Here is a 24,044-nt window from a genome sequence, read left to right on the forward strand (position 1 = left end):
TATCATTTTACAAAAAGTTTATTATCTCTTAAAATGTTTGTACACTCGGTATGACAATGTGCTTACACAATACTTACAGCAGAGTAGGGTGGAACTTACTTTGTACATAGAAAAATAATAAAAACTAAAAAGGAAAAAGGTGAAACCTCCCCCACCCCTGAAATCAAACGCGTCAGCAGGGTCCTTAGTTTGACAGAGCGGTGCGGCGCTGCATCAGGAGGCTGAGCTGCTGAGGAGGGCTGGGCTGACCCTACTCTCCTGCGCACAGCTTTGGTAGGTTTACATATTATTTACACTTTCAATCACGAAATGATAGTCATTTTACAAAGTGTCTGCTTATTTAATCATTCCCAAAACTATTATTCAATATATTCACATATAAAGCAATGTACATATGTTGGTACTTCGTTTAATGCAATGAGTTAGGCTGCGAACAATCGGTGACCTAATGCTGATGAAACCCCCTCGACAACCGTAGAAATTAATGAGTGACAGTTTGTGAAGCAGAACCGGCCTAGGTGTCGTTAACAAAGACTAACGGTGATAAAAAAAGAAACAGAACACACAAGATGATAAGAAACTGTTAAAACTGCACTTTCAGAATTATTCCTGTAAGAAATGGAAACAGAGCAAAACCTCTTTACGAAGAGGAGTGGACGTGAAATGGCTAAACTGCACATCAAACCGCATTCAAACCCTGCTCCCGTTATTATACATAAATTCATAAAAGACTAATTGATCACCTTGCCAACCTGCTGGCTATTTGCTGAAGTGTATTATGAGTAAAAGCTCAACCCAGTAAGGGTATGTTTCTTGAAACTAAAGGAATTTTCATAAGGATACCTCTGACCTCAGCCTACATCATGCATTCATAAAACAACACAGGCTCCAAAGTCTTGTGGTTAAGAAGGCGGGGCTTGAGGAGTGGAAGCTTGGCCCTCCACAGCCCAGTTAAAAGCAGCACCAGTTAGTCAGTTAGTCAGTGGCAGGGGGATGAAGCATGCACAGGAGCAAGGAAGTGGGAGGGGAAAAGCACTGAACTGCCATTGATCCATTTTTAACAGTGGAAAGTAACAGAAAATACCGTATGACACCAAAGCTGATTCCGCTGAGAATTCATCATTCAGGGCTAGAAGAGTTTAGAAAGTGGAATTGAGGTGATCATCTTGGGAACATTTAAGAGCCACATATGGAAAAAAATAAATGCTTAAAATCAAACAGTCAGTGAAAACGTTAGTCTCTGTAGCACCCCGCAGTATTGTCCTGGGAGAACACTGCACCTGGAGTCTTCGGGTCGTTCAGCGACACTCAAGTCTCCGTCAGTCTGTAGAGCGGGGCTCCTCCATGATCCACGGGGCCTGGAGAGCTTCTTGGGCAGCAGTGCAATTCTTAGTTATAAATACGCATAAGAAACTACTTCAGGGCTCAGGCTGGCCAGTACGTACATGAAGGAGTAAATGGAAAGGCAAATCTGTGCTTCCCCTGTGTTCGCGCAGGAAAAGGGTAACAGTGGGCGCTGAGGCTAGTCCTCCTCTGTGTCCTCCTTGGGCCTGTACACAGTGCCAAATCTCTGCATGTACTTCTTGATGTACTCCTTGGTCTTGTGCTTCACATTCTCGTTACACTCAAGGTCCTCAGGATTATTGCAAGCTTTCAACTCCTTGTTCATAACTCCGTGAGTAAGCTAGAAGAATGGGCAGAGAGGAGGAAAGAGTTGTCAACAGGGTACAGTTCATTATTTAATCATCATGAATGCAAGTTGTGGTAGAGGGGTGGGCTGGATATTCTTATTTAGTGACATTGCCCTTTATAATTTGAGACAATCAAATGCAATCTCTACACAAGTGAAGCCCAACTTGTCTTTTTGTTTATTGTACCAATGCCCTCAGAGTCGTGGTATGTCTGAGTGCAAACCACTCCCTACATTCACAATCCAGGGAGACAACGAAAACCATGGATGAGAAAAACAATGCTGTCCTTTGAAGAAATGTTTGGTGGAAAGAGCTTTTAAAAAGGCAACAAGTAAAACAAAAGCGAGGGGGCTAATGGTTTACATGTTCAATGTGTCTTTGGTCTCTTCAAGAGGAGTCGTGGGAGCTCAACTATTTAGTTTTGGTTTGGGGAAAACTTTGAAAACATTGCCTTTTAAGAGAAAGGCTGACCAATGCTGTCATTGTGGTCTGACCACACAGGGGCCAAGGAAAGGTTTACAGATTCTTCTGAGTTTTGAAAGCTGATTCTTGTTTATTCTTACCTTTCTAGCCAGGTGTTTGAAATCTTCTGTGTTGATGATGCGTCCGAGTTTGCAGTCTGGCTTCCGATAAGGATTTAGACACTGGACTATGAACTGGGACATCTGAGTAATGTAGACACACAGAAAGACTTGTTAAAAAAGAGATGAATATTTAAACAAGACTAAAACCTTGCATGGCTGGCTAGAAGAGGTTTGAATCATGGAAACATCTGGAGTTAAATAACATTACTGCAAACATTGTTTACAGATACTCTGGCTCACCTCTTTGCGAAATGTCTCTTTACTCTTTTTAGCCAACTCACTGGAAGTGTCTGCTTCAGCTGTCTTTGTAGAGAACTGTAAAGACAGAAAAGAAGGATAAAACGATTAAAACACTTCGTGTGCAACACATCTGTTCCACATTAAACCCTTGGGTTTGCATGTTTAACGTGTCATAAACTAATTCCCACCAAATTCTACTTCTTTTATCACATTGTCAAACGTTTGCTTAGCTATAATGGCAGACAGTAATAGCATGGCATACTGACTAAAGCCAGGAGAATCATTTCCTACGATTAAAATCACAAGTGTGTGCCCACCTGTGCATGATATCAATCAAACATGGCAACTGGCTACTAAATTGTGGCCATCAAGGTCAGTGGCACATCAAACAGCACCTGCTCGACACAAAGCAGGGATATCCTGCCAGGACGCCGTGTCTGTGGCCAGCCTTCAACAACAAAGACAGACAGGCAACAGCTGACTGCCTACACCGACAACTCAGTGGTGAGGATCAAAGCCAGCACCAAGGATTCACACAACCGTCATGCCAGGGCCATGAATCCAGAAACAGTGAAATTGGACGCTTTACAAGTGCAGAGACATGTGTCATAGCTTCAAGTGCTGGACGTGGACACATGCAGGGAAATCGTCCGTGACCTTCTAACTGTTCTTGGTGGGAAATGAAAAACATGAGTCTTTCCATCTTAGTTTTCAATGCTTTTTTCAACTGTAATATCTTTTTTATGAAGAGAGAAAAATGGGACACTTTTGTAGTTAATCTATAACACAAGAAACCGCAACTAAATGAAGGCTAGGTCTTACAGATGGTCTCTATTATCCTCAAAGTCAGGAGAGAAATGAGGAGGAAAAACAAACGAGGCAGAGGAAGACAAGATGAGCTGCAACCCCTCCCCTAATGGCCTTGAGGCGAAGGGACAGCTGAGCAGGGGGTGGAGTGAGTCAAATCTCTCTCCAAATCTGTGTCACCATGCAGATTCTGTTGAAGCCATTTTGCGAGGAGGGGCCATCGGGAGGACACAACGCTCGCTGAACGTAATGTCGTGCTGAGGGTTGTTCTGTTTTCCGCCTTGAGACACAGCTGAAAGCAATCACTAGTGCTGCATCTTCATTTACCTCAAGGAACAAACACTATAATCATGTTCAAGCACACTTTCTGCGAACCAGATAAAAATGTGAACAGAGAGATTCTGTGTTTCCCTATGTGACAAAAACAAGTTATTTTCTCTGTGCTTCATGTAGCTCTATATAAAAACACTCCAGCATACCTTGGAAGGATTCTCATCGTAGGTGGGTGTCCCCAGGTCCATCTCAGATTCATGGTCCACACTTGCATTGTCGCTAAATCCATCGCATGTTGGAGGGTCCCACTGTGTTTGCCTGGTGCACAGAGGGAATTAATGTCAGATTGAAACACAATGCAGGGGTGTTCCAGAGGCACAAACACACACACTTCAACAGAAACACAGCAGTACCAACCTTGTGCCGATGTGGTAGTAGTAGATCTTGCCTTCAGGGTCCCGGGCCACTTTCCAGAGCGGAGGTAGGACTATTGTTTTGGGTTTGGGAGGAGAGGGAGGAGGCAGGTCTATCACGTTGTTGGGTACAATCATTTCCTGAACAAAAGGAAATGGAAAATATGTATTAGCAACAAATCTTCATAGCTTCCCTTTGAAGAACCTCTTTTGAAATGATGCTAGGAGAAAGAATTCATTAATCTTTGATGACAACAGTTGTTTAAAGTTACATATGACTGCAGTTAGATTTTTATTTAGAAATTAAGCACATTGAGCTATTTCCTTGATTTGTTCCATCTTTACTCACTCGTAAAAAAGCACTTTTCAATTATTTGTGACATGAACCACATGCTGAAGCTCTCAAGAGATGCACACATCTTAGATATATACTTCCCCCTTGTGGACACACTGAGAAACAAGCTCCTCAAAAGGCCTAAAATGCCTAATAAACTGTCACTTTGTTCAAATCAGTATCTCCATCATGTGGCTTATGCTGGCAAACAATATAGATGTTTCCTGTGTCCCCTCTGCGTTAAGAGATTCTGAAAGTTTCAGGGAAAAAGATTCGCTCACTTTTTGTATGAAAAACAGTATAATAGGGGACCTTTAACTAATATTCATTGGCTTTACAGATGTGAATGATCAGTCAATGTGTTACACTATGCCCTGTTTCAAGTATAATCAGCATGTAAGACAGAGTGAGTATGAGTTACCTGTTGGACAGTTTGGGATGTGACAATGGTGGTGACGGTGCCCCCCTGCTGCACCACCACTCCCTGCTGATGGCCGGGATACACAGGCTGACCGTGCAGGTAGCTGGCTGCGGGTTCAGTGTACGCCTTCAGAAACACAAACATGTCAATAAGTTAGACAGTCACTACGAGCATTCTGACGTCTTGGGCATGTTGAGCATGTGCTGCTGTGTTCTATAATAGTTTATCACACGTGATGGATTTGAAACAATCCCCAAGCAAAGGATATCTCCGACTGTTGAGCTTTTATTACTTTTTTTGCCCAACGTATATTATTATTTTTTGCTTAAAAAACACTAGATGGGTAAGTGAAATTACGACTACTAGAACATCAATGTACAAATAGTGAAAATTGGAATTATAGAACAGAAATACAATTTAGAAATACATATTTTAATATAAAGAACAATATACTTGCAAAACGACATTAGTTGGACACAGTGGATTCTAACGCAATTGAAACAATTATTTCATTGGTTTGATATTTTGCCATTATTTTGTATGTAAAGTAGAAATAAGCACATTATTTACGAATTATTTGAATTTCTTTGGATACAGCCAAGTTAAAATACAGCATTTCTGATGTGCCAAATGATATTGTAAAGCCGTTGTGTCCTTGGGCAAGACACTTCACCTGAACTTGCTCCTGTGTGTATTGTCCACAGTACATGACCATTGCATGTATGATATGTGTAATGTGTATTTGTAAAGCGCTTTGAGCATCTGGAAAAGCGCTATAATAAATGTAAGGAATTATTATTATTATATTAGTCCTTGATGATGATGACTGCAGAGAGCCCCCTACCTGTATGACGGGGGTGCTGGCCTGTGGGTAGGCGGTGGGGATGCTGTAGATGGTTTGGCACGGCTGCCCCTGGTAATAGATGGCTGTCTGTGTCTGAGGTGGTGGTGGGGCTGTGGTGTACTGCTGCGCCGGCTGGGTCTGCACTGTCACTGCCTGCTGAGTAGTGGGGTCCCACAGAGTAGTGTAGCTCTGCTGGCCCTGTATGGGAGGAGGCGCGGGCACTGAGAGGACCGCCACATCTGGGTCCTGAGCTGCTACAGTTGGCTGGGCATACTGTGGAGGGTTGCCAGGGGCGAGGTCAGTGGTGATGTGCTGAGGAAGATTAGAGACCGGAGCGGCCTGGGAAGTGGAGGATGGAGAGGACAATCCCAGAGGCGTCTCTTCATAGTTCAGGGCGGGATCAACCGGGGGGGTGGGTAGCAATATTTTGCCTACATTGGGGTTTGTGGGATCAACATAGGCCTGGAGTGGATATCCAGGAGGGTAGGTGATGAAGCCAGGGTCGGAGATATAGGCCAGAGAAGGGTCATAACCCATTGTTTGAAGCTGCTGCTGCTGTTGTTGTTGTTGTTGTTGCTGCTGTTGTTGTTGTTGTTGTTGCTGCTGTTGCTGCTGTTGTTGTTGTTGCTGCAGTTGTTGCTGCTGCTGCTGTTGTTGTTGTTGTTGTTGTTGTTGTTGTTGTTGTTGTTGTTGTTGTTGTTGTTGCTGCTGCTGCTGCTGCTGTTGAAGCTGCTGTTGTTTCTGGGCTTCCCGCTGAGCAACTTCCTGCTCAAACAGCTTTCTGCGTTCATCTGTAGACAGCTTGGTGCGCTCCTTGCCTGCAACTCCCCGAGCCTTGCTGCTGTTAGGCGTGTCAAACCTTAACAATTCAGAGAACAAGACCAGAGTTTGTCAAAACGCCACCATGGTACACAGCTGTTCCAATTACAATCTGCTTGGAAGACACACTGCACAATGTTACCCTATCACAATAAATCTTACCGTTCCTCAGTGCGTCGGCTGCTCCTTTCGTAGGAGGACGGTGGTGAAGCGGAGCGTCTCCTCCGTCTCTCTGTGCTGCGCTGAGGAGTTTTGTCAGAGCCTCGATCCCGATCTCTTTCTCTGTCCCGATCCCTCTCCCTCTCTCTGTCCCTCTCTCTGTCCCTCTCTCTGTCCCGATCTCTGTCCCGATCTCTGTCTCTCTCTCGATCCCTGTCTCTTTCAAAATCTCGGTCTCTCTCCCTGTCGCGTTCCCTCTCCTTTTCTCGCTCCCTCTCACGTTCTCGGCTACCAGACGTGGTGCGTGGCGTCAAAGTTGTGTCTCTATCCCGGCTACGATCTGTGAGAAAGCTCAAGTTAGCAAAAATGACACAGAGAAAAATTCATAGCCAATCAAACGCATTGTTCTAAACTTACCATTTGCCTCCTTTTCCACCTGAATCTTTTTTGGTATTCTGTACACCTCCTGAAAGAGAAACACCATTTTGACTTTAAACTTCAGAATACTGTAGTATCCAAACAGATTACAAAATTATATTTGTAACTGTGTTTCACAATGTATGACTTTTAAATTAAATCTGTTTGCACCCACCTTCAGATCTTTCCAGCTGTCCAGAAGCCTGGCAGCCATGCCACAAATATCCAAAGAACTGAGTTGGGGCTCCTGACTCCTCTCGCTCTCCACATCTGAGACACCTTCCTCTTCATCTTGAGAAGGAGTTCCTATTGCTGATGGCTCCACGGGGGTTGCTATGACTTCAGAGGGCAGACTGGCCTCCGGGGTCTCAGAGTTACAGGAAGCATCAGTGGTAGATTCTCTAGGTTGTGTCTCGATGACAGGAAGTGGTTTCTCAGCTTCCTGTGTCTCTGCCTGGGCCTCCATATTCTCGGAAGGCTGCTCAGGTAGAAGATCAGCAACATCTGTTTGCATGGGCTGAATTTCTGGCTCCAGAACTTCTACGCTGGGCTGGTCTCCTTCAGGTTCAGCCTTTTCCGTCACAGCCTGATGTGTGTTCTCCTCCCCACTCTGCTGTTCTTTACTAGGCTCTTTCGGCTCTTCAAGTTCATCCGTAGGAACCTCACTTGTGTCCTCTTTCGTCTTAATCTCAATATCTTTCTCCAAAGTCAACTCCATTTTTTCTTGTACCTCTTCAGTTTGAGGTTGTTGACCGCTGGCACTCATGCCCGTCTCCTCCTCTTTCTCCTCCTGGCCCTGGACCTCCTCTGTGACCTGGACCTCCTCTGTGACCTGGACCTCCTCTGTGACCTGGACCTCCTCTGTGACCTGGACCTCCTCTGTGACCTGGACCTCCTCTGTGACCTGGACCTCCTCTGTGACCTGGACCTCCTCTTTGACCTGGACCTCCTCTTTCATCGGCTCTTCCGTCGTTTCTTTTAGTGGATCTGCAGCCTCACACACCTGCTCTGCCTCCAACTGTTTGTCGTCAGGAAGTCTTGCATGTAAGGATTCTTCTTCCTCGTCATCATCCTCCTCCTCCTCTTCCTCCTTGCAATCAGATGCTTTGCTGGCGTCAGAGAGTGCACTGTCCAGACTGTTTTCACTGATGATTTTAAGGCGGCGGTACACAGCGGGTTTTGCCGATTCACCGTCCAATTCTGGTCCCACCTTGATGGAGGAACCATCAGGAGTGTTGAGGGGGGTTTGAGCACGGGAGGTGTTCTCACTAGAGTAGTCATCCATCTCAGCAGGGTGATGGAGTGATTTTGTCTGTGCCCATCGCTGGATAAAGGTAAGGATCCTGCTCTCCTCCAACATGTTCTTAGTGGAGATAGGGAGCACAGCCAAGGTCTTCAAAATCTGTAAACAGAATCATAGATAGTCAGATTAAATGTGGAAAAGCTGCATATATATGAGTGTACATGCTCTGAAGAATTACAAAATTTGCTTAATGTTTAAGTGCAAAATCTATGAAATATGTCACCTCTAACTGCAGTTTGACGTTATTGGCACTGTTGCCTTTAGCTTCAGAAATCTCCACCATGAAGATCCATAGCAAAGACAATCCATGATGGTCCAGGAACTGCTTCAGGCATGATGGGCTTTGAGTATCCTGTGCAACACAAACATGTAATATTAGGTACGGTAAATGAAAATAAAGAAGTACTAATGATATTAAAAAAAAGCATCAATACTCATCATACTTGTATGAGTTTGAGACACAGGAGTTTCTGCTCCATGGTTTCCACTCGGACCATTAGTCTGCAGAGAGACACCACCTGTTTCTCATCATACAGGCCTTCTCCATTTTCCAGTAACGCCTCCAGCTCTTCATCAACCTGAGGAAGGACAAGTGGTTTCATCAGAAATAGAACATTTTAGATGAAAAAATGGGCCTTTAGAAATGTTAGCTTGTTTGCATACAAGTGCTAACATCACTTTAGTCAAAACTCAATTATTTTATTATTTGTATTAGTCAATTTATTGAACATGTCGGAAACAATAATTATAATAATTATAACAAAGAGATGCAAAACTAAAACAACACAAACATTCAAGGTACAAAACAATTAGATGGCTTGGCAGTGGCGGTTCTACAACATTTTACATGGGGTGGCAAAGGGGGGCCAAGAGGTCATGCCAGGGTGACATGGGAGGGCGTACAGCAGTGTTTCCCATATATTGATTTATTTGTGGCGGGCCGCCACAATTAAATATCGTCCGCCACAAATAGATCTCGTAAAATAAAATGTAAAAATAATTTGTTCCCAAAAAAATAAGTTATTTTTCATAAAAAAAGAAATAATTTTTGAATACAATATATATTTCATTGTAGAGCGCAGTTACCCGCTCAGCCCCTCTTTGCATGCTCTTTGCTCTCAACGGCCCCTGAGCCCCGCCCCCTCCTCTCTGCAAGACATTTCTGAAGTTTGAAACCAGATGCCGGAGAATCACTTCACGAATGGTTGGTATATGCATACATTTGTCCAAAATGGATGTATTCAAGTTAACTCTGATAAGTTAGTCTCTCTGTTCGTATCACGCTGTAAATCGCGGAGACCCAGCTCTTCAAATAAGTTATTAGCTAACAAGCATGAAAGGAGCCTAGCTAGCTAGTTGCTAGCTGGGTTGTCGAGGTTAGCACGCTGTGAAACATTATAGCGCTCCTAACGTTAGTCAACTACCGACTGCATTTAATTATTTAACTCTGACGCTGAATGATGTTTACTCCCTCAAACCAGATGAATATAGAAACATATTTTCAAAGGCAGAAATGGGCTCATCCTGAAGAGGAGCAAACACAGCCTGGAACAGAGGTATTAGCAAGAGTACCTATAGAAACACACGTTGGTGGGACACACGTGGGACACACGCGGGAAAGCTGAACAGTCCGACCAGTGTGATTAGCTATCCAATTAATTTGTTTGAAATATTTCCAGGCTTCAACCAGTGCTAGTGTAGCAGCAAGAGAGGGTCAGGGAGCCGTGGCAGAGCCAGCTAGCTCAAAAGCAGCAGGTGAGATTGACAGAAAACACAGAGAGATAGAAGCAGGTCAGGTGGTCAGAAAACCAGATTTCTTAGGCATCATTTCTATTCTTCTGTGCCTCATTTCTGTAATTGTGAAGCAAGCAGCAAGCATAGACGCACTGGATTTGATCCAGAGTGGTTGAATATGCCTCCACACGAGGACGATAACGGTTGTTTCCGTTACCGTTTTGTGTCATATAGACCATTCGGCCACACTAGGACGACAGAATATGGCACTAAACGACTACGGTAACGATAACGGGTCCCAAGGTGGATAGAACGGCATACGCAACGCTCTGGGGGGTAAAACGGCTCCGTGTGTACGCCCTATACCAGGGGTGCCCAACCTTTTTTTAAATCGAGAGCTACTTTTAAAGTTGCCAGTCTTCCGAGATCTACCAGTCCAAATAGAGAGGCGTAGTTACTGACAGGTGAATACACACTTCTACTTTTATAAAACTGACCTTTGTACGATGAATACTTCATAAAATACTGCAGATCCTTTATCTTACCTCTTTCTAATCTACACACATACAAGTATTTAACTGAAGCTACACAACAGTGTTGTTGATACAGAGTTGGAGTTTATTCACACATCACATACTACAGTGGGTAATGTTTTCAAGAAGCATTGAACAGTGCTGCCACATATGACACAGGGAAAAAAGAAAAGACTCTGAACCCTTTCTTTGTCCTTATATAAAAATAGTGTTGCTACAAAAGTATAAATTAGGCTTACTAATAAGACAACTCAGATCTGAAGCTACTCAGGAATCTGCTGCCAACGTGCAATAAAAAAGACAAAATGAATAGAATCAAACCCTTTTTTTGTTGCATTTTAGTAGATTATAAAAATAAATGCCTTTAAAAAATAGGATGCAAGCAACACTAGTTTCTTAACCTGAATTGATAATAGACTATAATCAATTTAAACAGAACAGATCTTAATGTTTGCATTCTTATACCATTTTGTACAATAATTATAATGAATAAGTTCAAACAAACAAAAACTTACAGCTGATTAATAACGGTATCTAACTTGAGTTTTTATTATATCAAAAACCTGTTGAAATGCTTCTGTTATTTTTACTGTCCCCCAAAAGCGTGTCGGCAGCCTCCAGGAAAGCTTCTTTCACAACTTCGCCGTCTTTGAAAGACTTCATGTGTTTCGCAAGAACGTGCCTGACACTATAAGATGCTATGCTAGCAGCCTTGCTCTTGTTGTTGGGCCTGGTGAAAATGGACTGCTGTGCATTTAGCTGTCCTTTCAGGCCCCTCCCCTTTTGGAGCGTAGGGCAGAATCAGGAGGGAATTCCGTCTCGTAGCGTTTGTGCACTGTTTTGAAATGCCGCTCCTAAATTACCCTTCTTCGATAAAGCCACGCTCGCATTGCAGATGAGACAGATGGACTTTGAATTGGAATAGATACACAAATAATCATCCTCCCACTCGGAGTGAAAATTATATATTTTGGGCTGTTTTGCTTCTGCCATAATTGCAGTCTTGTGTGTGTGCGGACTGTCACTCCTGTTGACACGGACAACGTCAGCGAAATAGTGCCCACTGCCCACCAGCCACGCCCCGACACATGGGGTCATGCCGGCCAATCACAAAGCTTTGATGCGTTCAAGTGCATTATTCTGGCACGGGAAGATTATGTTATAGGACATTAACGATAAAACAGAATGTTGTTGTTCTATTTTTAGACACATCTCGCGATCGACTGGTTGGGCACCCCTGCCCTATACGATCATTTTCTGATAATGATGAGGCAATAGCCCCGCCTCTGCTGCTCACCCCCGCGTCAAAGTAAACTGCACACTGAATTCAGATTATTTATCTTTCTCTCGATATGGACATAAACGCGAGTGAAGTCTAATCTGACAGGACACGCAGCTCTGCTCACCTGCAGCTCCTCCCGCTGTGATGCGGCGGTGAACGGAGCAAAACACACACTTCAAGTCAGATCATCGCCCTTAGCTATTTTAATTACCTCTCAAACTACCTAAACTAGTTATAAATATGTTTATTTTTACTGTCGGCTGAGTCACTCATTACTGGATCAGCTGCTGCATGAGACAGACACTGATGCTGTCAGAAGAGAGGGAGGAAAAAGAGTATTTTATTATTATTATATTATATAATATAGATTAGTTATTCATTTGTTTTAAAGCTCAATAAATAACAAAGAAGACCTTTGACCGGCACCTTTATAATTTTGTCCGGAAGATTTAAACTTTAATACACGTTGACTGGCGAAAAACTCTGCCCGGTTCCCTCCGCCCCCACCGCGGAGAATAAGCAGAAGGGCAACCATGACAACCATGCTTCTTCGCTGCTTTTGTGGAGGAAGTTACAGCCAGTCACGTACAGGCTCCTGCATATGTACTGCAGCTTCTCCAGCGGTTGGAGCTAAACGGAGCTGTCTCGTGTGGACAGAAACTTTCCGGTGTCTATTGCGTGTGGACGGAAGCCTTTTTTGCGATTGTGTTTGCATATGCGTTTTACCGTTATGGTCCTCGTGTGGCCGGGGCCTAAGCCATGGCTATACCACACACAGCATGGTCAATTTGATGAATGGGCTGAGCTCTACCCCTGCCTGAGCCTCCTTGCGGGCATAGGACTAGTTATCCCCGTTTCTAGTGTCAACTGTGAATGCGATTTCTCGGCGGTGAACAGAAAAAGCATCACTTTGAAAAGCACAACAAATTATTATGCATTTCCTTTATTAGTTCAGTTTGTGGTATTCCATTTTGCTTCATCCTCAGGTGAAAACAGACCTCCGAAACCAGCTCCAAGGAGAACACCTGGCTGCCTGCTTGAAGATCTCCATAAATGGACCCTGTCCTGAGGCCTTCCCTTAAGATAGGGCATTAGAATATTTGTTCAGGAAGCCCCGTAAAATCGGATGTCAAGACAAAGGGTGCAAAGTTTGCAACAAGTAGGGTGCAAAGTTTGCACATTGTCTGAACATCTGAAGCGTTGTGTAGCCGAGCCAAATTTTATTTTATTTTGTTTGTTTGTTAGACATCCTAGTGGTGGTGTTCCAGGCGGGATTTGAACTCGGCACTTAGCCCTCAGTTACTCCAGGGAGAATGTAATTAAATGTAAATGTATGTAATCTAATGTAAATTGCTTTGGAATAAGGCAATTATATTTTTGGGAGAATAAACCCCACAGATCCTCAACTCCGGTGTGGCTCACTCATTTACAATGCGGGAGGGGGGGTGCCCGCCGGGGGGTGCCCCCACAAATAGAATCAAATTCTGTGGGAAACACTGTACAGTATGTGGTATTTTATACTGTATATAACCTTTTTATTGTTAAATCATGCCCTAAGTGTTCTTAATGCTTAAGAGAAACAAGATGTTCAGACAAACAAACAAACAAACTCAAATATAGTATAAAACAGCAGAACATACTCATGAATTCTGCTTACTGTGAGTACAGTAAAAGTACTTAGTTATAATTAAGTACACAAATGACATCACCCATCTCTTAGAGAGCTAAAGGTGACCTGTGCAGCAACACATTTCAATACATATTTGTCAATACTAAGAGCCACTAGATTGTGCTGCTGTGATGGAATATGTATGCAAAGAGAATAAAAACATACCATGTGGTCCAGCTGGAGTCTCATCTGCCTCTGTCCCTCTTTCTGACACTTCATGTTTATTCCTCATATACTTCTTCACTAATGTCTTCATCTCCTCCTGGCTTCCTCCTGCTCTGACCCTCCTGGTCTCTTCATCTATTTTCCTCTTTCTACTCATCCTGATCTCTTCTCAGATATGTATTTGTTGTTGTTGAGTCACTCCAGCTACTCTGGCCTGCAAGAGTCGACTTGTGAAAAGCACTGGTACAAATGCTTGTATAACTTTACACGTTAGGGTCATGTAGCTAATAAGTAGCATATAATAAATATAAAATCAGAAAGTATTTATCAAACGCACACAGGCAGCTGTGTTTAGAACCAGTTTGCCGGTGAAGGATGTATCCTGGTTTAATTTATCTGGCCTCATTGCTGTGATGTCTGAGAGTAATTTACGTGGATTTAATAGTACGGCATAGTTTAGCAAATAAAAGTGATCGATCTCCCAGCTAGCGCTGTCTGTATAGTAGGCTATGTTGTAACGTAACTCCCCAAACAGCGCCCGTCTGTTAAACACTATCGATTCAAACGGCAGCGCTTTATTAATATCTTGTTTCAAGCTCTCGTCCTTAGTAAAAACAAAACTAGTGGAAGGGGAAATGCTCCAAGGAGAAGTTGATCCACCCTCAGGTGCTGGGACAGCTCGGTCTCTCTGCAGCTGCGTGTGAACACCGCTCCGCAGTTTAATGCAGGGCCGTAGCTGCGTTTTTAACGGGCCTAAGATGATATTTAAAATGATTCACTTTTAATTAATGTACTGCTTTTTTTGTTGCCTGAGAAGCTTGTGGACATTGTGTAGGTTTGTTTCTACAAGCACAGTTTTAGGGACACAAAAGTTAGGTTGGCAGCTGGGGGGGGAAGGCTCTACAGTGGGGGGGGCAGCTTCCCCCCCTTTCCCCCCCGTAGATCCGCCCCTGAGTCTCTGTCATGTTCAACAGGGGCAAGAAGAAGCTTAAAACAAAAACTGCATTGTTCTTGAAAATAAATTCAATAAAGGATGCCAATTCCAGCAGAAGATGTTGAGGTTGTGATTGTGTAGATGTGTGACCTGTTTACATTACTGGCAGCTTGTTGTAACCAATAACAGGACACACTCTCAAATATGACAGAAAGAACTGACCGTGGTGAGAGCGCTCTTTCTGCTGCGGTCTTTCTTCATCTTCCCTCCAGCTGCCCGAACACTGACTCTGTTCTCCCCGCCGAGGAAGCCTCTGCAGCTGGGGGCTCCACAGAAGCATTTCTGTGCTTCTTTGCTGTAGGAGGAAATAAAACAAAAAGGTGAATCCCTAGTGCAAAACCAGTTAAACAGTCAAAATAGATATGAATAAATGAACAAAAAGCCACTCTTTCTTAACATATCACATATGATAGACTGGCAACACAAACATCACAAAATAGAAGCATGGAAAAAATGAACTAGAGGAACATTACCCGTATCTCTGGAACTGGTAATCAAATGTCAGTTCAGTTCCTGCAGGGACCGCCCTGGAGGTGAAGAATCCGACTCTAAGCTGGCCATTGACAGTCCACTGGAATGGGACAAAAATAATCATCAGATAAGTACATTAGGAAATTAACAACATACATTACTAAAGGAAAGCTGGCAGTTTTTTTAAATATCCGGGGAAGCTTCATGGAGTTTTTGAAAAAGAATGTTGGTAATGATCAATAAAACCAAAGACCGGAGCGGGGGGCAACGGGAATATGATTATAAAGTGTAGTAGCCCACGTCATATTCCTTCAGATTTCTTGAAGATCTCTGTACTTTTGTATCCCTGTATCATCTGTATACTGACCTGTGTTTATTTACATGCCTATTCATTTGATTGTACACTGTATCTGCCAACTAGACTGACCATTTTATGTATGTGTAATGTTCATTATATTTGAAAACTTCAATAAAAATGTTGTTTAAAAAAAAAACATTAGGAAATTAACCGTAAAAAGCGTCATTTATTTTGCCACTATACCTTTTGGGTCTCACAGTTGGGTTCACAGCTATGGTTCATAAAACGGGAGCAGTTCCCTTTCAGCGTTGCATCAATGATCTAAATGGAAAATAAACAATGTCAATTATTTATACAGCTTCACCTGATACATTTAGACAGATTGCAGTTAAATACCATTATTTATTGAAATGTGTAATCACCAACCTCATTATTCTTTAGAGCCATGAAGTAGTAGTGGATGTTCTTATTGCGAGCATATTCTTTCACCCTAGTTTTGAACTCCTTGTGGTCCAATACCTCCCCGCAGTATTCCAGCACAAAGGTGTTTCTGAGATTGCAATAACATATTTAATATTACAATCTAAAAGAGTCGGTGTGCCAACAATGACAAATAATTTTGTAAATACTTACTCAATCAAGTCCTTAGCTGCCCGTAGACCCCAGCCCTTATCTTCCGTGAGGATGACCTCGAAGTCTGCATGTTGTTTCGTCTGAAAGCGTCTATTAGAGCAGTAGTGTCCATTCAGACACCGTGAGGAGCTGGGAAAAAAATGTTCAGACTTATATACTGTACTTTAACAGGCTCCTACACATTTTGAAATTGCAAATGTTTACAGAATCTGACCTTTTTTTTTTTTTAACTTTGCCGGGTTTGAATGTTAAAGAGCATGATTAATATACACAATCATGTGTGACTCATGTTATTACTAATTAAAACTTTCCCTGCAATTTTTTTGAATATGGAAACATTGTGTTCTTACATGATGTCCCAGCATTAACAGTAATTATCAACTTACCACTCAATCATGAGCAGCCGATTCAAACAGTCTTCCCCGCATGCCAATACTCCTCTGGAGCGCTCCTCTCTGGGCAGCACTGGGCACTCGCATTGCATTCTCTTGATATCTCGATGGGATTTGCTTTTCTTTCTGCAAAAAAATAAAAATTACAAAAAATATCAAAGCTCCAGCCTAAAACCACTTATATTTAGGTCAATCTTTGTACAAACTAAATAATAGCTATTGTTAAGCAGAGCGAACAACAACCTACCTTTCTGTCAGGTACAGGTTCTCCTCAATCAAGTCAAAGTAGGGGGGCATCTTCTTAGACCTGGAAAACTCTCTCCATTTACTGGAGTCTTGAAAGTCTCGCAAATTGAGCAAGGGACGCTGCGCCTCAGCTCTGACATGAGTTTCTTTAGAGACGTCAGCACTTTCTGGACGCTCCCTCTTGCCTGCAGGCCCAGCTTCTGCTTCATTGTCTGAATCAGACTCGATCTCTGGCCGCCTTTTCTTGGGAGGGCCCCTTCCTCGGTGGGGTCTTAAATGGTCTTCTCTAGGGGCGTCCGGCAAAGCAGAGCCCCTGCTGTTGCTGCTTATTTCGTGCCCTTGTAGTCCAGCACATTCAACAGCTGTTTTACCGAGGTTAGACAGTTTATCCTCACTGAAGTCGTCCTGATCATTAGTTAGGGAATCAGGATGGATTTCACCTGCAGGGTCCGGATAATGCTCATGCACATGGAGGTAGGGTTGTCTGATAGTCTGTGTGTTTGGGGATTGATGATTCCAGGTGGCATTACTCTGCTTCTGCTCCTGTCCCATGGCAGAGGTTTCAGCCAGTTTAGTGTTTGCTAGGTGTGGCCCATGACTGCTATCAGGCAGCTGGTATGTAGTACTAGGCTGTTCTGGATGTGAAAATTCCCAACCCAGGCTGAGTCCATTCTTATCATTGATATTGTCAGCATCAGGTTGGAAATGAGACTGCATCCTTTCACCTCTGCTGCTTACATTATGCTGTGTGTGCCCTTGCTCACACTGCCTGGAATTATCAAGGCTGTGGGCAGGGTCTGTGGCACTTCCATGGGCAACAATTTGACCCGCCATGTAACGCTGTGCACTGATGGAGCTGGAACCCTCTGAGTGACTGGTGCTATCAATCATATTACTCTGGGATTGACACAACATGCTACTTTGGGATGAATCATTTAGACCATCACAAGGACCACTTGTCGCCAGGATCGAGAAAGCAGCCCCCTGCCTTTGTTGTGTACCTTGAATCGGGACTTCGTTGATATTTGCGTTCTGTAGTTGGGAATTGTTCAATAGATTGCTTGGAGAAGCTCCCGTATCCTGTGCATCTCCTATTAGCGAAGAATTCTTTGGCACTACCACCACAGAGTGCAATCGTTTTATAGCCTCGCCGCAATCGGAGTCATACTCAGAGTTGTCACTATCACTAACCTCACTCTGTCCTCCTAATCCGTCCTGATTAAGTAATGTTCTATTACTCAATTTGTTCTTGGGGGTGCTGCCCCTGGATTTTTCTTCATGATCATCGCCATTCCAACTCTGCATCTTTGCAGCTTTGTCGACCTGTGATGCATCATTTACATGCATAGGCTCATCTGTTTTTATTTTTTGACAAACTCTCAGCTTTAAGTCACAGTGGTCAATGCTGGTGCTTGCCTGTGAAGTCTCACTTTGGTCTTTGTATTTATCGGATATCGGTGGGCTGTCTGAGCCAACTTCCTGCCTAGAGTTCTTAGTCTGCTTATCCAGTTTGGAATGTGTTTCAGCTCCTTGCTGAGTATGTTTGTTAATATCAGAGTCTTGTTGGTTATTGTCTTTAGAAACTTCAATTTGTTTGACAGAAATCACTTTTTTAACAGTAGGCGTACTCTCTGCACAAAGTGACCACTCTAAATAATCACTCTCTGAGGTGTTCTGCCCAACTATATCCCATCGGGACTTTTTTGACGCACTGCTGTTCTTTTGAACAGTATCCATATTTTGCTGTTCAATTGTCAGCTGATCCTCAGATTCAAGACACGATAATTCAGATTTGAGAGACACATTTGTGTCAGGCAGCTTGCCGGCTGTCAAATCTTTAACGATCACTGGTTTAGTGTTCTGCTGGACATCATGGGTGACGGGTACATCTGATGTTTCCAAGGACTTTGGCCCTGGTAAACAGTCAACAATGTTCTTGTCCTGGTTGTACAGTATGCCATCATTACTACTGCATGAATTTAAGACAGCTGCATCAGAGTTCAAATGTGGTCGATTATTAGAAGAAGGGCTATCCTTCACATTGGTCACATTTTCCAGGGCGGCATGCTTTAGGTTTTCACTTGGGGTTATAGCTGAGGGCTCTACATCAAGACTTGATTTTGTATCTTTTGATCTCTTCGATGAGGATTCTTGCAATTTTTCATCGGGCCATGAGACCATCTCCTTAACATTCTGACCACTACATTCATTACCACCTTTTAGGGAATCGTTTTTTTCTTTCTCACTCCGAGAAAAAGCCTCTGTGGTGTTTGTGTTTGACAGTGCTTTGCCAGGGCTGTGAAATATGTAATCTGATTGCTTATCGTGTCCACTGGTTTTCCCAGAAAATCTAGAAGGGGTCATCTGCTTTGAGTCTGGCCTACTGTTTTTCTTCGGGTAGTTTTTACATTTGTCTTCCCGACCAGACATTTTTTCAGATGCCTTTGATTTTCCCTTATGATCTGCTTCAGAGTAATTGGAGCTGCTTTTTTGCAGTTTTTCACATGTTTGAGAGTTTGTATGCATGCTGGAAGAAGAGGATTTGCTGTTGGTCTCTGATTTGTGATGGATGCTAGATTTACGGTAACTAGAGTCCAGATCCGGAGAGCACTTGAGCTGGGAATCAGAGTCCGATAGTCGCTTTGAGGTCCTTTCAGACTTCGACGATTTTGTTCTGTTATCAAATTCTGAAGACTGAGGAAAATCTGAAGATTTAGAAACCTTCTCAGACTTTGAGTAGGAAGATGATTTTGAGTCTTTATGTGAGGTTGAATGGCTGGACAATCTACTGGAGTCACTAGTCCTTGTTCTTGTCTTCCTGTGGTCATCCTCAGAGTCAGAACTGTCCCGAGTTCTGTCAGTGCGAGAACGAGAACGTCTTCTCTCTCTGCGTGGAGAACTCCGGTGTGATCTCCGATCAGAGTCATGGTAGTATGACCTTTCGGAGCGTGACCCTCTGTCGCCTCTGGATCTCTCTGACCTGGAGTGAGATGAACTTGTCCGGGACCCTTTTGATTTAGAACGTGATCTAGACCTGGACCTTTTGCGATCTTTATCGGATCGAGATGAGCGTGAGGATGTGTGTCTTGGATCACGTTCTGATTTGGAGTAACTAGAAGACCTTTCATTATTCTCTGACCGCCTAGAGTAACTTTTTTCTTTTTCCTCCACATGTGAACTTGAGGAGGACTTTTTTATCTCTTTGCTTCTGCTGTCAGAGTTTGCTTTACTTTTGGAGTCAACTGATTTGCGACTAGAAGACATCTGGCCTGAATCTCCATCAGATTCAGAGCCAGGGTGAGCACTATCAGAGTGGGACCTGGTTTTTGTTTTCTCTACCTTAATAACCTGCTCAGCACTGCTGGAACTCTCTCCATCTTTTCCTGAGGAGGCAGCTGGCTTCTTGAGGGTAGGTGTAACCCTTTTATCAGGGGCCTCAATGGGATCATTTTCAGACGGGCAGACACTGAGGACATTCTGAGGCTGAGGCATTGGAAATTCAGGTTCACTTGTTGGTTTTTGCAGAACCTGCAATTCAGGAGAGTTTGGCTCCTCTGGCACAACAGTTGTTGGATTCTCTTCAGTCACAGAGACATTGAGAATTTGCTTCTTGAAATGCATCTTCGGCAGGTCCGTTTTCAGTTTAGTGGCTGCAGCGACTGGTGTTGGAGAATGTATCTCCGCTATTGATTGTTGCACCATGGGGGTGTGGTTCTGCTCAGTTTGCTCAATATCTGTATTTTGCCCTTCTACTTCTGAGGTTGACTGTGACAAGGCAGCGTTAGGCTCAGCAACAGACTTGTCAGGACTGGCAGGGAGGAAGAATGGGCTCTGCAGTGGCTTCTTGGTCGGCGCGAAGCCGAAGGACACTTTCTGACGACCCTGATCCTCCAGGTTGACCTTCATCTTGGTCCCTTTAGGCAAGAGATGGTTGGATAGCATGACTCTGGGAGACAGGCTCTTGATTAGAGCTGCCTTGGATAGGCCCTCCACCTTCACCTAAAATAAAAGAGAAAACGCTTTTCAATTGAGTTAAATAATTAATTGTGGTATTAGATATCGGGATCATACTTTGTTTAGTTGAGACTTACCGAGGCATTACTCCCCTCCTCTCTGAGGTTACACAAGAGCATCACAGGAACATAAAAAGAGAGGAAAGACAGAAATGAGTTTACACAGTTCATGCATCTCATCAAGTTCAAGCTCAGGTGGAATATAAGGCTCCAAAATTGTCAATGTAGCCTTGTTGGATGTGAACATGTCCCTGAACATATTGTGTGCGCTCCTAAAAGGTAAGGACTTGGAAGCACCACATCTGCTGCCATATCTACAACAGTGTTAGGTGGAATTGTCTACCACCTGCTCCTGTAACTCTGTTTTCCTAAAAAGTGCAAGCCTGATATATTATTAATAAGAAAACTGGAGATTTGTCTCAAAGTTTAAGTAAAGAATATTGATATAATACTTTTTTGAATTTCATCTTAGCCACCTTTGTCATTTAAAAATAAAGGAGTCTGACAGCATATATGATAAACCGCTGACTTGTGACAAATGTCTTGGGTGCTATTCAGGGCTGTCATATCACAGTATGTGAACAATTTGTTGAAATAGGTGAAAGAAGACATAGGTTAGCCATAGTAATGTATATATATAAGATCTAAAATGAGTTATTTATAAACAGAGAACAAAATTAACATCAGGAATGTGTTCTGTTGTCTGGTAATGCTGGTAAACACAACTCTGTATTCCCCATTAGAATGTACCAGTACAGAATTGGGGTGATTATTGCTCATCAGCACATATATACTGCATGATGAACATTGACTTAAATATATCATCCTCCAAACCACAAGGTCAAATGCTTAACTGCTTTGTTCTGCGGACAGGAACATACAACACCATAGTTTAATATAAAGTTAGTTATCAGACACCACACTGGATATTAGAAAAAGTGTTTATACTGATTTGTATAGAGAAATATCCTGACTGAATTTGAAACATCCTAACCATTTTAGAGATGGGTTTTCCAATGCCTAAGAACAACTTACAATTGTAAAGCCAGTGCCAATAACAGGAGCATGACACTGTGTAGAGGAAAACTGATGCACCCGTTGGAAACCCATGCAACTTTAAAAAAGATTACCATGAAAATCAGGATTAATTGTGATGCTACAGATCTAAACAATGAGCCACCATGCAAAAATATATGTCCGATTGAGGTATCCACTACAGTAATAGCTTAGCTTGCTAAACATACTTTGAAGGTCTCATTTTATTCATAGCCAACTTAATTAAGAAAACCATTCATGTCAGACAGGAATAAAGCTAAGGTTAATTAAACCTGACCGAAAATTATACATCATTCATTTTTTCTACATAACACAACACCTCTGAGAAAACAACCACATCCACAGTTGCTGCTATTTCCTAAAATAGCTACAATACCTGGATTGAGTATGTAAAGGCCATATGAAACATTATATTTGTAGGATTTAGGAAGGACAGTCTGTAATTAATCTTACTATTATTATTATGTCCAGGCAATTTAGTTTTTTAACAGACATTTGTTATGTTACATCATTGAAAAAACAGTAGTGGCCAAAAGAATACAGGAAAAGGTTTTTTGTTTCTCCTTTTGTCCTATTAAAGCTAGTGTGGTTTCTTTGGGGTATGTTCATCGGAGCTGGGCAACAATTGGGTCATTTAATCCTTGGGGATTTTATTATTTTCCTTTTTTTCTCTGTAACCTTCAAAAGGAGACACTTATGCAGTGACATTCTGTTAAAGGGATATCACAAAAAGCTTTCAGTCAAATTATGAATGGACTGGGCCTACTTCACCAACTTGATGTGATAGATATTAGACAACAAATCTTCAAAACGTATATTATTGTCAGGGGTACTCCTGTATCTGTTGCCACACTGATCAAAACAATAGTAACCAGTAATCTATTCACTTGGTCAAAAATAACAACATCAATTGATAAAAGCATGTGAAGACAACATGTCATATCACATCAGACATCTATGTTAAAAGAAGAGCCCAAAAATATTCAGCAGAGGAAAGTGCTTTGGATGTTAAATAGCAAAATAAAGACAATGCCTTGGCCTTAGGATGACCTTGATAGCCAAATGTTTCAACAGTAAACAGGTGCCAGAAATATTTTCATTGTCTACACCTAAAAGAAAAGAAAACCTAGAAACCACACTAAAACAATTGAATGTCAAACTACTCTGAAAAGACATATACTGTGAGTTGCATTTTGCAGTCTAATACCTGATCTCAGACTTGAGAAGAGTGTCCATTGAGAAACTCGTCTAGGATTAGTAGGCCCGAAGAGGCTGCTGGCCAACAATAATCCAAATCAGAGAAATGTGCCCTCCAAATTGACGCCACACCTGGCAAAAAGAAAGACAGAGAAGCAATGAACTGAGTTTGTTCACAACAGCTTACAGCTACTCTGTCAGGAACTTAAAATAATTGTTGACATGTGCATAGAGAAAAAACGAGTTTTTTGGTTTAACCGTGAATATGGATTGAGCAAAACACACTCTATACTTTATGTACATCATGTCAAATATGTTTGGTTTGTCACATGCTTTCAACCGTTGAGTTCTAACGACTTCTGCAGCCTCCCTTCCTGAGTGTCATGTTATCTATCGTGGAATATGTGGCAGAGATGCTATATGCACGTTTTAATATTATTGTTTGCTAAGGGACAAACTTCATTTAAATGACGGCAAAAACAAAAGTAAAAGGTTATAATTATCTATGGGTTATAAATAGCACCATTATGTTCGAAGATATATGAAAAACATGGATGCTCGCCGAGCAGAGACCAAGCATCTCATTACTGGACATTTAGAGCGAAAGAAAATGGCATACTTAAAACAAAGGCTTTACTGTACAACAAGGATTTATGTGAAGGAAAACATGGACGGACGCTGTTGTGAAAACAAACGGTGACTGGTTCGAAGCAATTAAGAAAGTAACTAAAGCATGGCCTGTGCAGGAGAATTGAATGCAGCCAAAACATGGCCTTTAAAAAGGATAGTAACAACTATAAAAACGAGTAGAGGATGTGTAGCAAACCTATTCATTTAATAAACTAATTGTCCACGTTTTGCAAACTAGTCATACTACATCATATATATAATTAGTAAGCAGGTAGGTAAGGTTGCAAGAACTAAGCTGTTCGACTTTGAAACTGGTTTATACAAAATATCAAAACCAGCTAAGCTAACTTGGGTGAGCTAACATGAACAGGGAGCTTTCGTGTGCCATCTTTAAAGATAGCGTTAGCCCGTGTTCTGTTATCTATA

At 42.5% G+C, this 24,044-nt stretch overlaps 1 protein-coding gene across 2 annotated transcripts in view; it reads right to left on the bottom strand.

Moving 5' to 3' along the window:
* Positions 1–24,044, bottom strand: part of setd2 (SET domain containing 2, histone lysine methyltransferase) — a 24,968-nt gene continuing 924 nt past the window's right edge. The window contains exons 2-22 of one of the 2 annotated variants that reach the window (XM_034228354.1): positions 22,999–23,120; positions 20,814–20,835; positions 16,724–20,721; positions 16,471–16,602; positions 16,085–16,213; positions 15,878–16,001; positions 15,695–15,772; positions 15,156–15,253; positions 14,845–14,977; positions 8,749–8,883; positions 8,529–8,657; positions 7,178–8,404; positions 7,003–7,051; positions 6,589–6,925; positions 5,608–6,466; positions 4,764–4,889; positions 4,013–4,149; positions 3,802–3,913; positions 2,516–2,590; positions 2,255–2,356; positions 1–1,684 (exon numbers count right to left, since the gene is read on the bottom strand). In XM_034228354.1, coding sequence (XP_034084245.1) covers positions 1,523–1,684; positions 2,255–2,356; positions 2,516–2,590; positions 3,802–3,913; positions 4,013–4,149; positions 4,764–4,889; positions 5,608–6,466; positions 6,589–6,925; positions 7,003–7,051; positions 7,178–8,404; positions 8,529–8,657; positions 8,749–8,883; positions 14,845–14,977; positions 15,156–15,253; positions 15,695–15,772; positions 15,878–16,001; positions 16,085–16,213; positions 16,471–16,602; positions 16,724–20,721; positions 20,814–20,835; positions 22,999–23,027 — 8,193 coding nt within the window. In that variant the 5' untranslated portion in view covers positions 23,028–23,120 and the 3' untranslated portion in view covers positions 1–1,522. The remainder of the gene's footprint in view (positions 1,685–2,254; positions 2,357–2,515; positions 2,591–3,801; positions 3,914–4,012; positions 4,150–4,763; positions 4,890–5,607; positions 6,467–6,588; positions 6,926–7,002; positions 7,052–7,177; positions 8,405–8,528; positions 8,658–8,748; positions 8,884–14,844; positions 14,978–15,155; positions 15,254–15,694; positions 15,773–15,877; positions 16,002–16,084; positions 16,214–16,470; positions 16,603–16,723; positions 20,722–20,813; positions 20,836–22,998; positions 23,121–24,044) is intronic. The other variant, XM_034228353.1, reaches the window with a different exon arrangement.

Source organism: Gymnodraco acuticeps, unplaced genomic scaffold, assembly GCF_902827175.1.
Source record: "Gymnodraco acuticeps unplaced genomic scaffold, fGymAcu1.1, whole genome shotgun sequence".
Classification (NCBI taxonomy): domain Eukaryota; kingdom Metazoa; phylum Chordata; class Actinopteri; order Perciformes; family Bathydraconidae; genus Gymnodraco; species Gymnodraco acuticeps.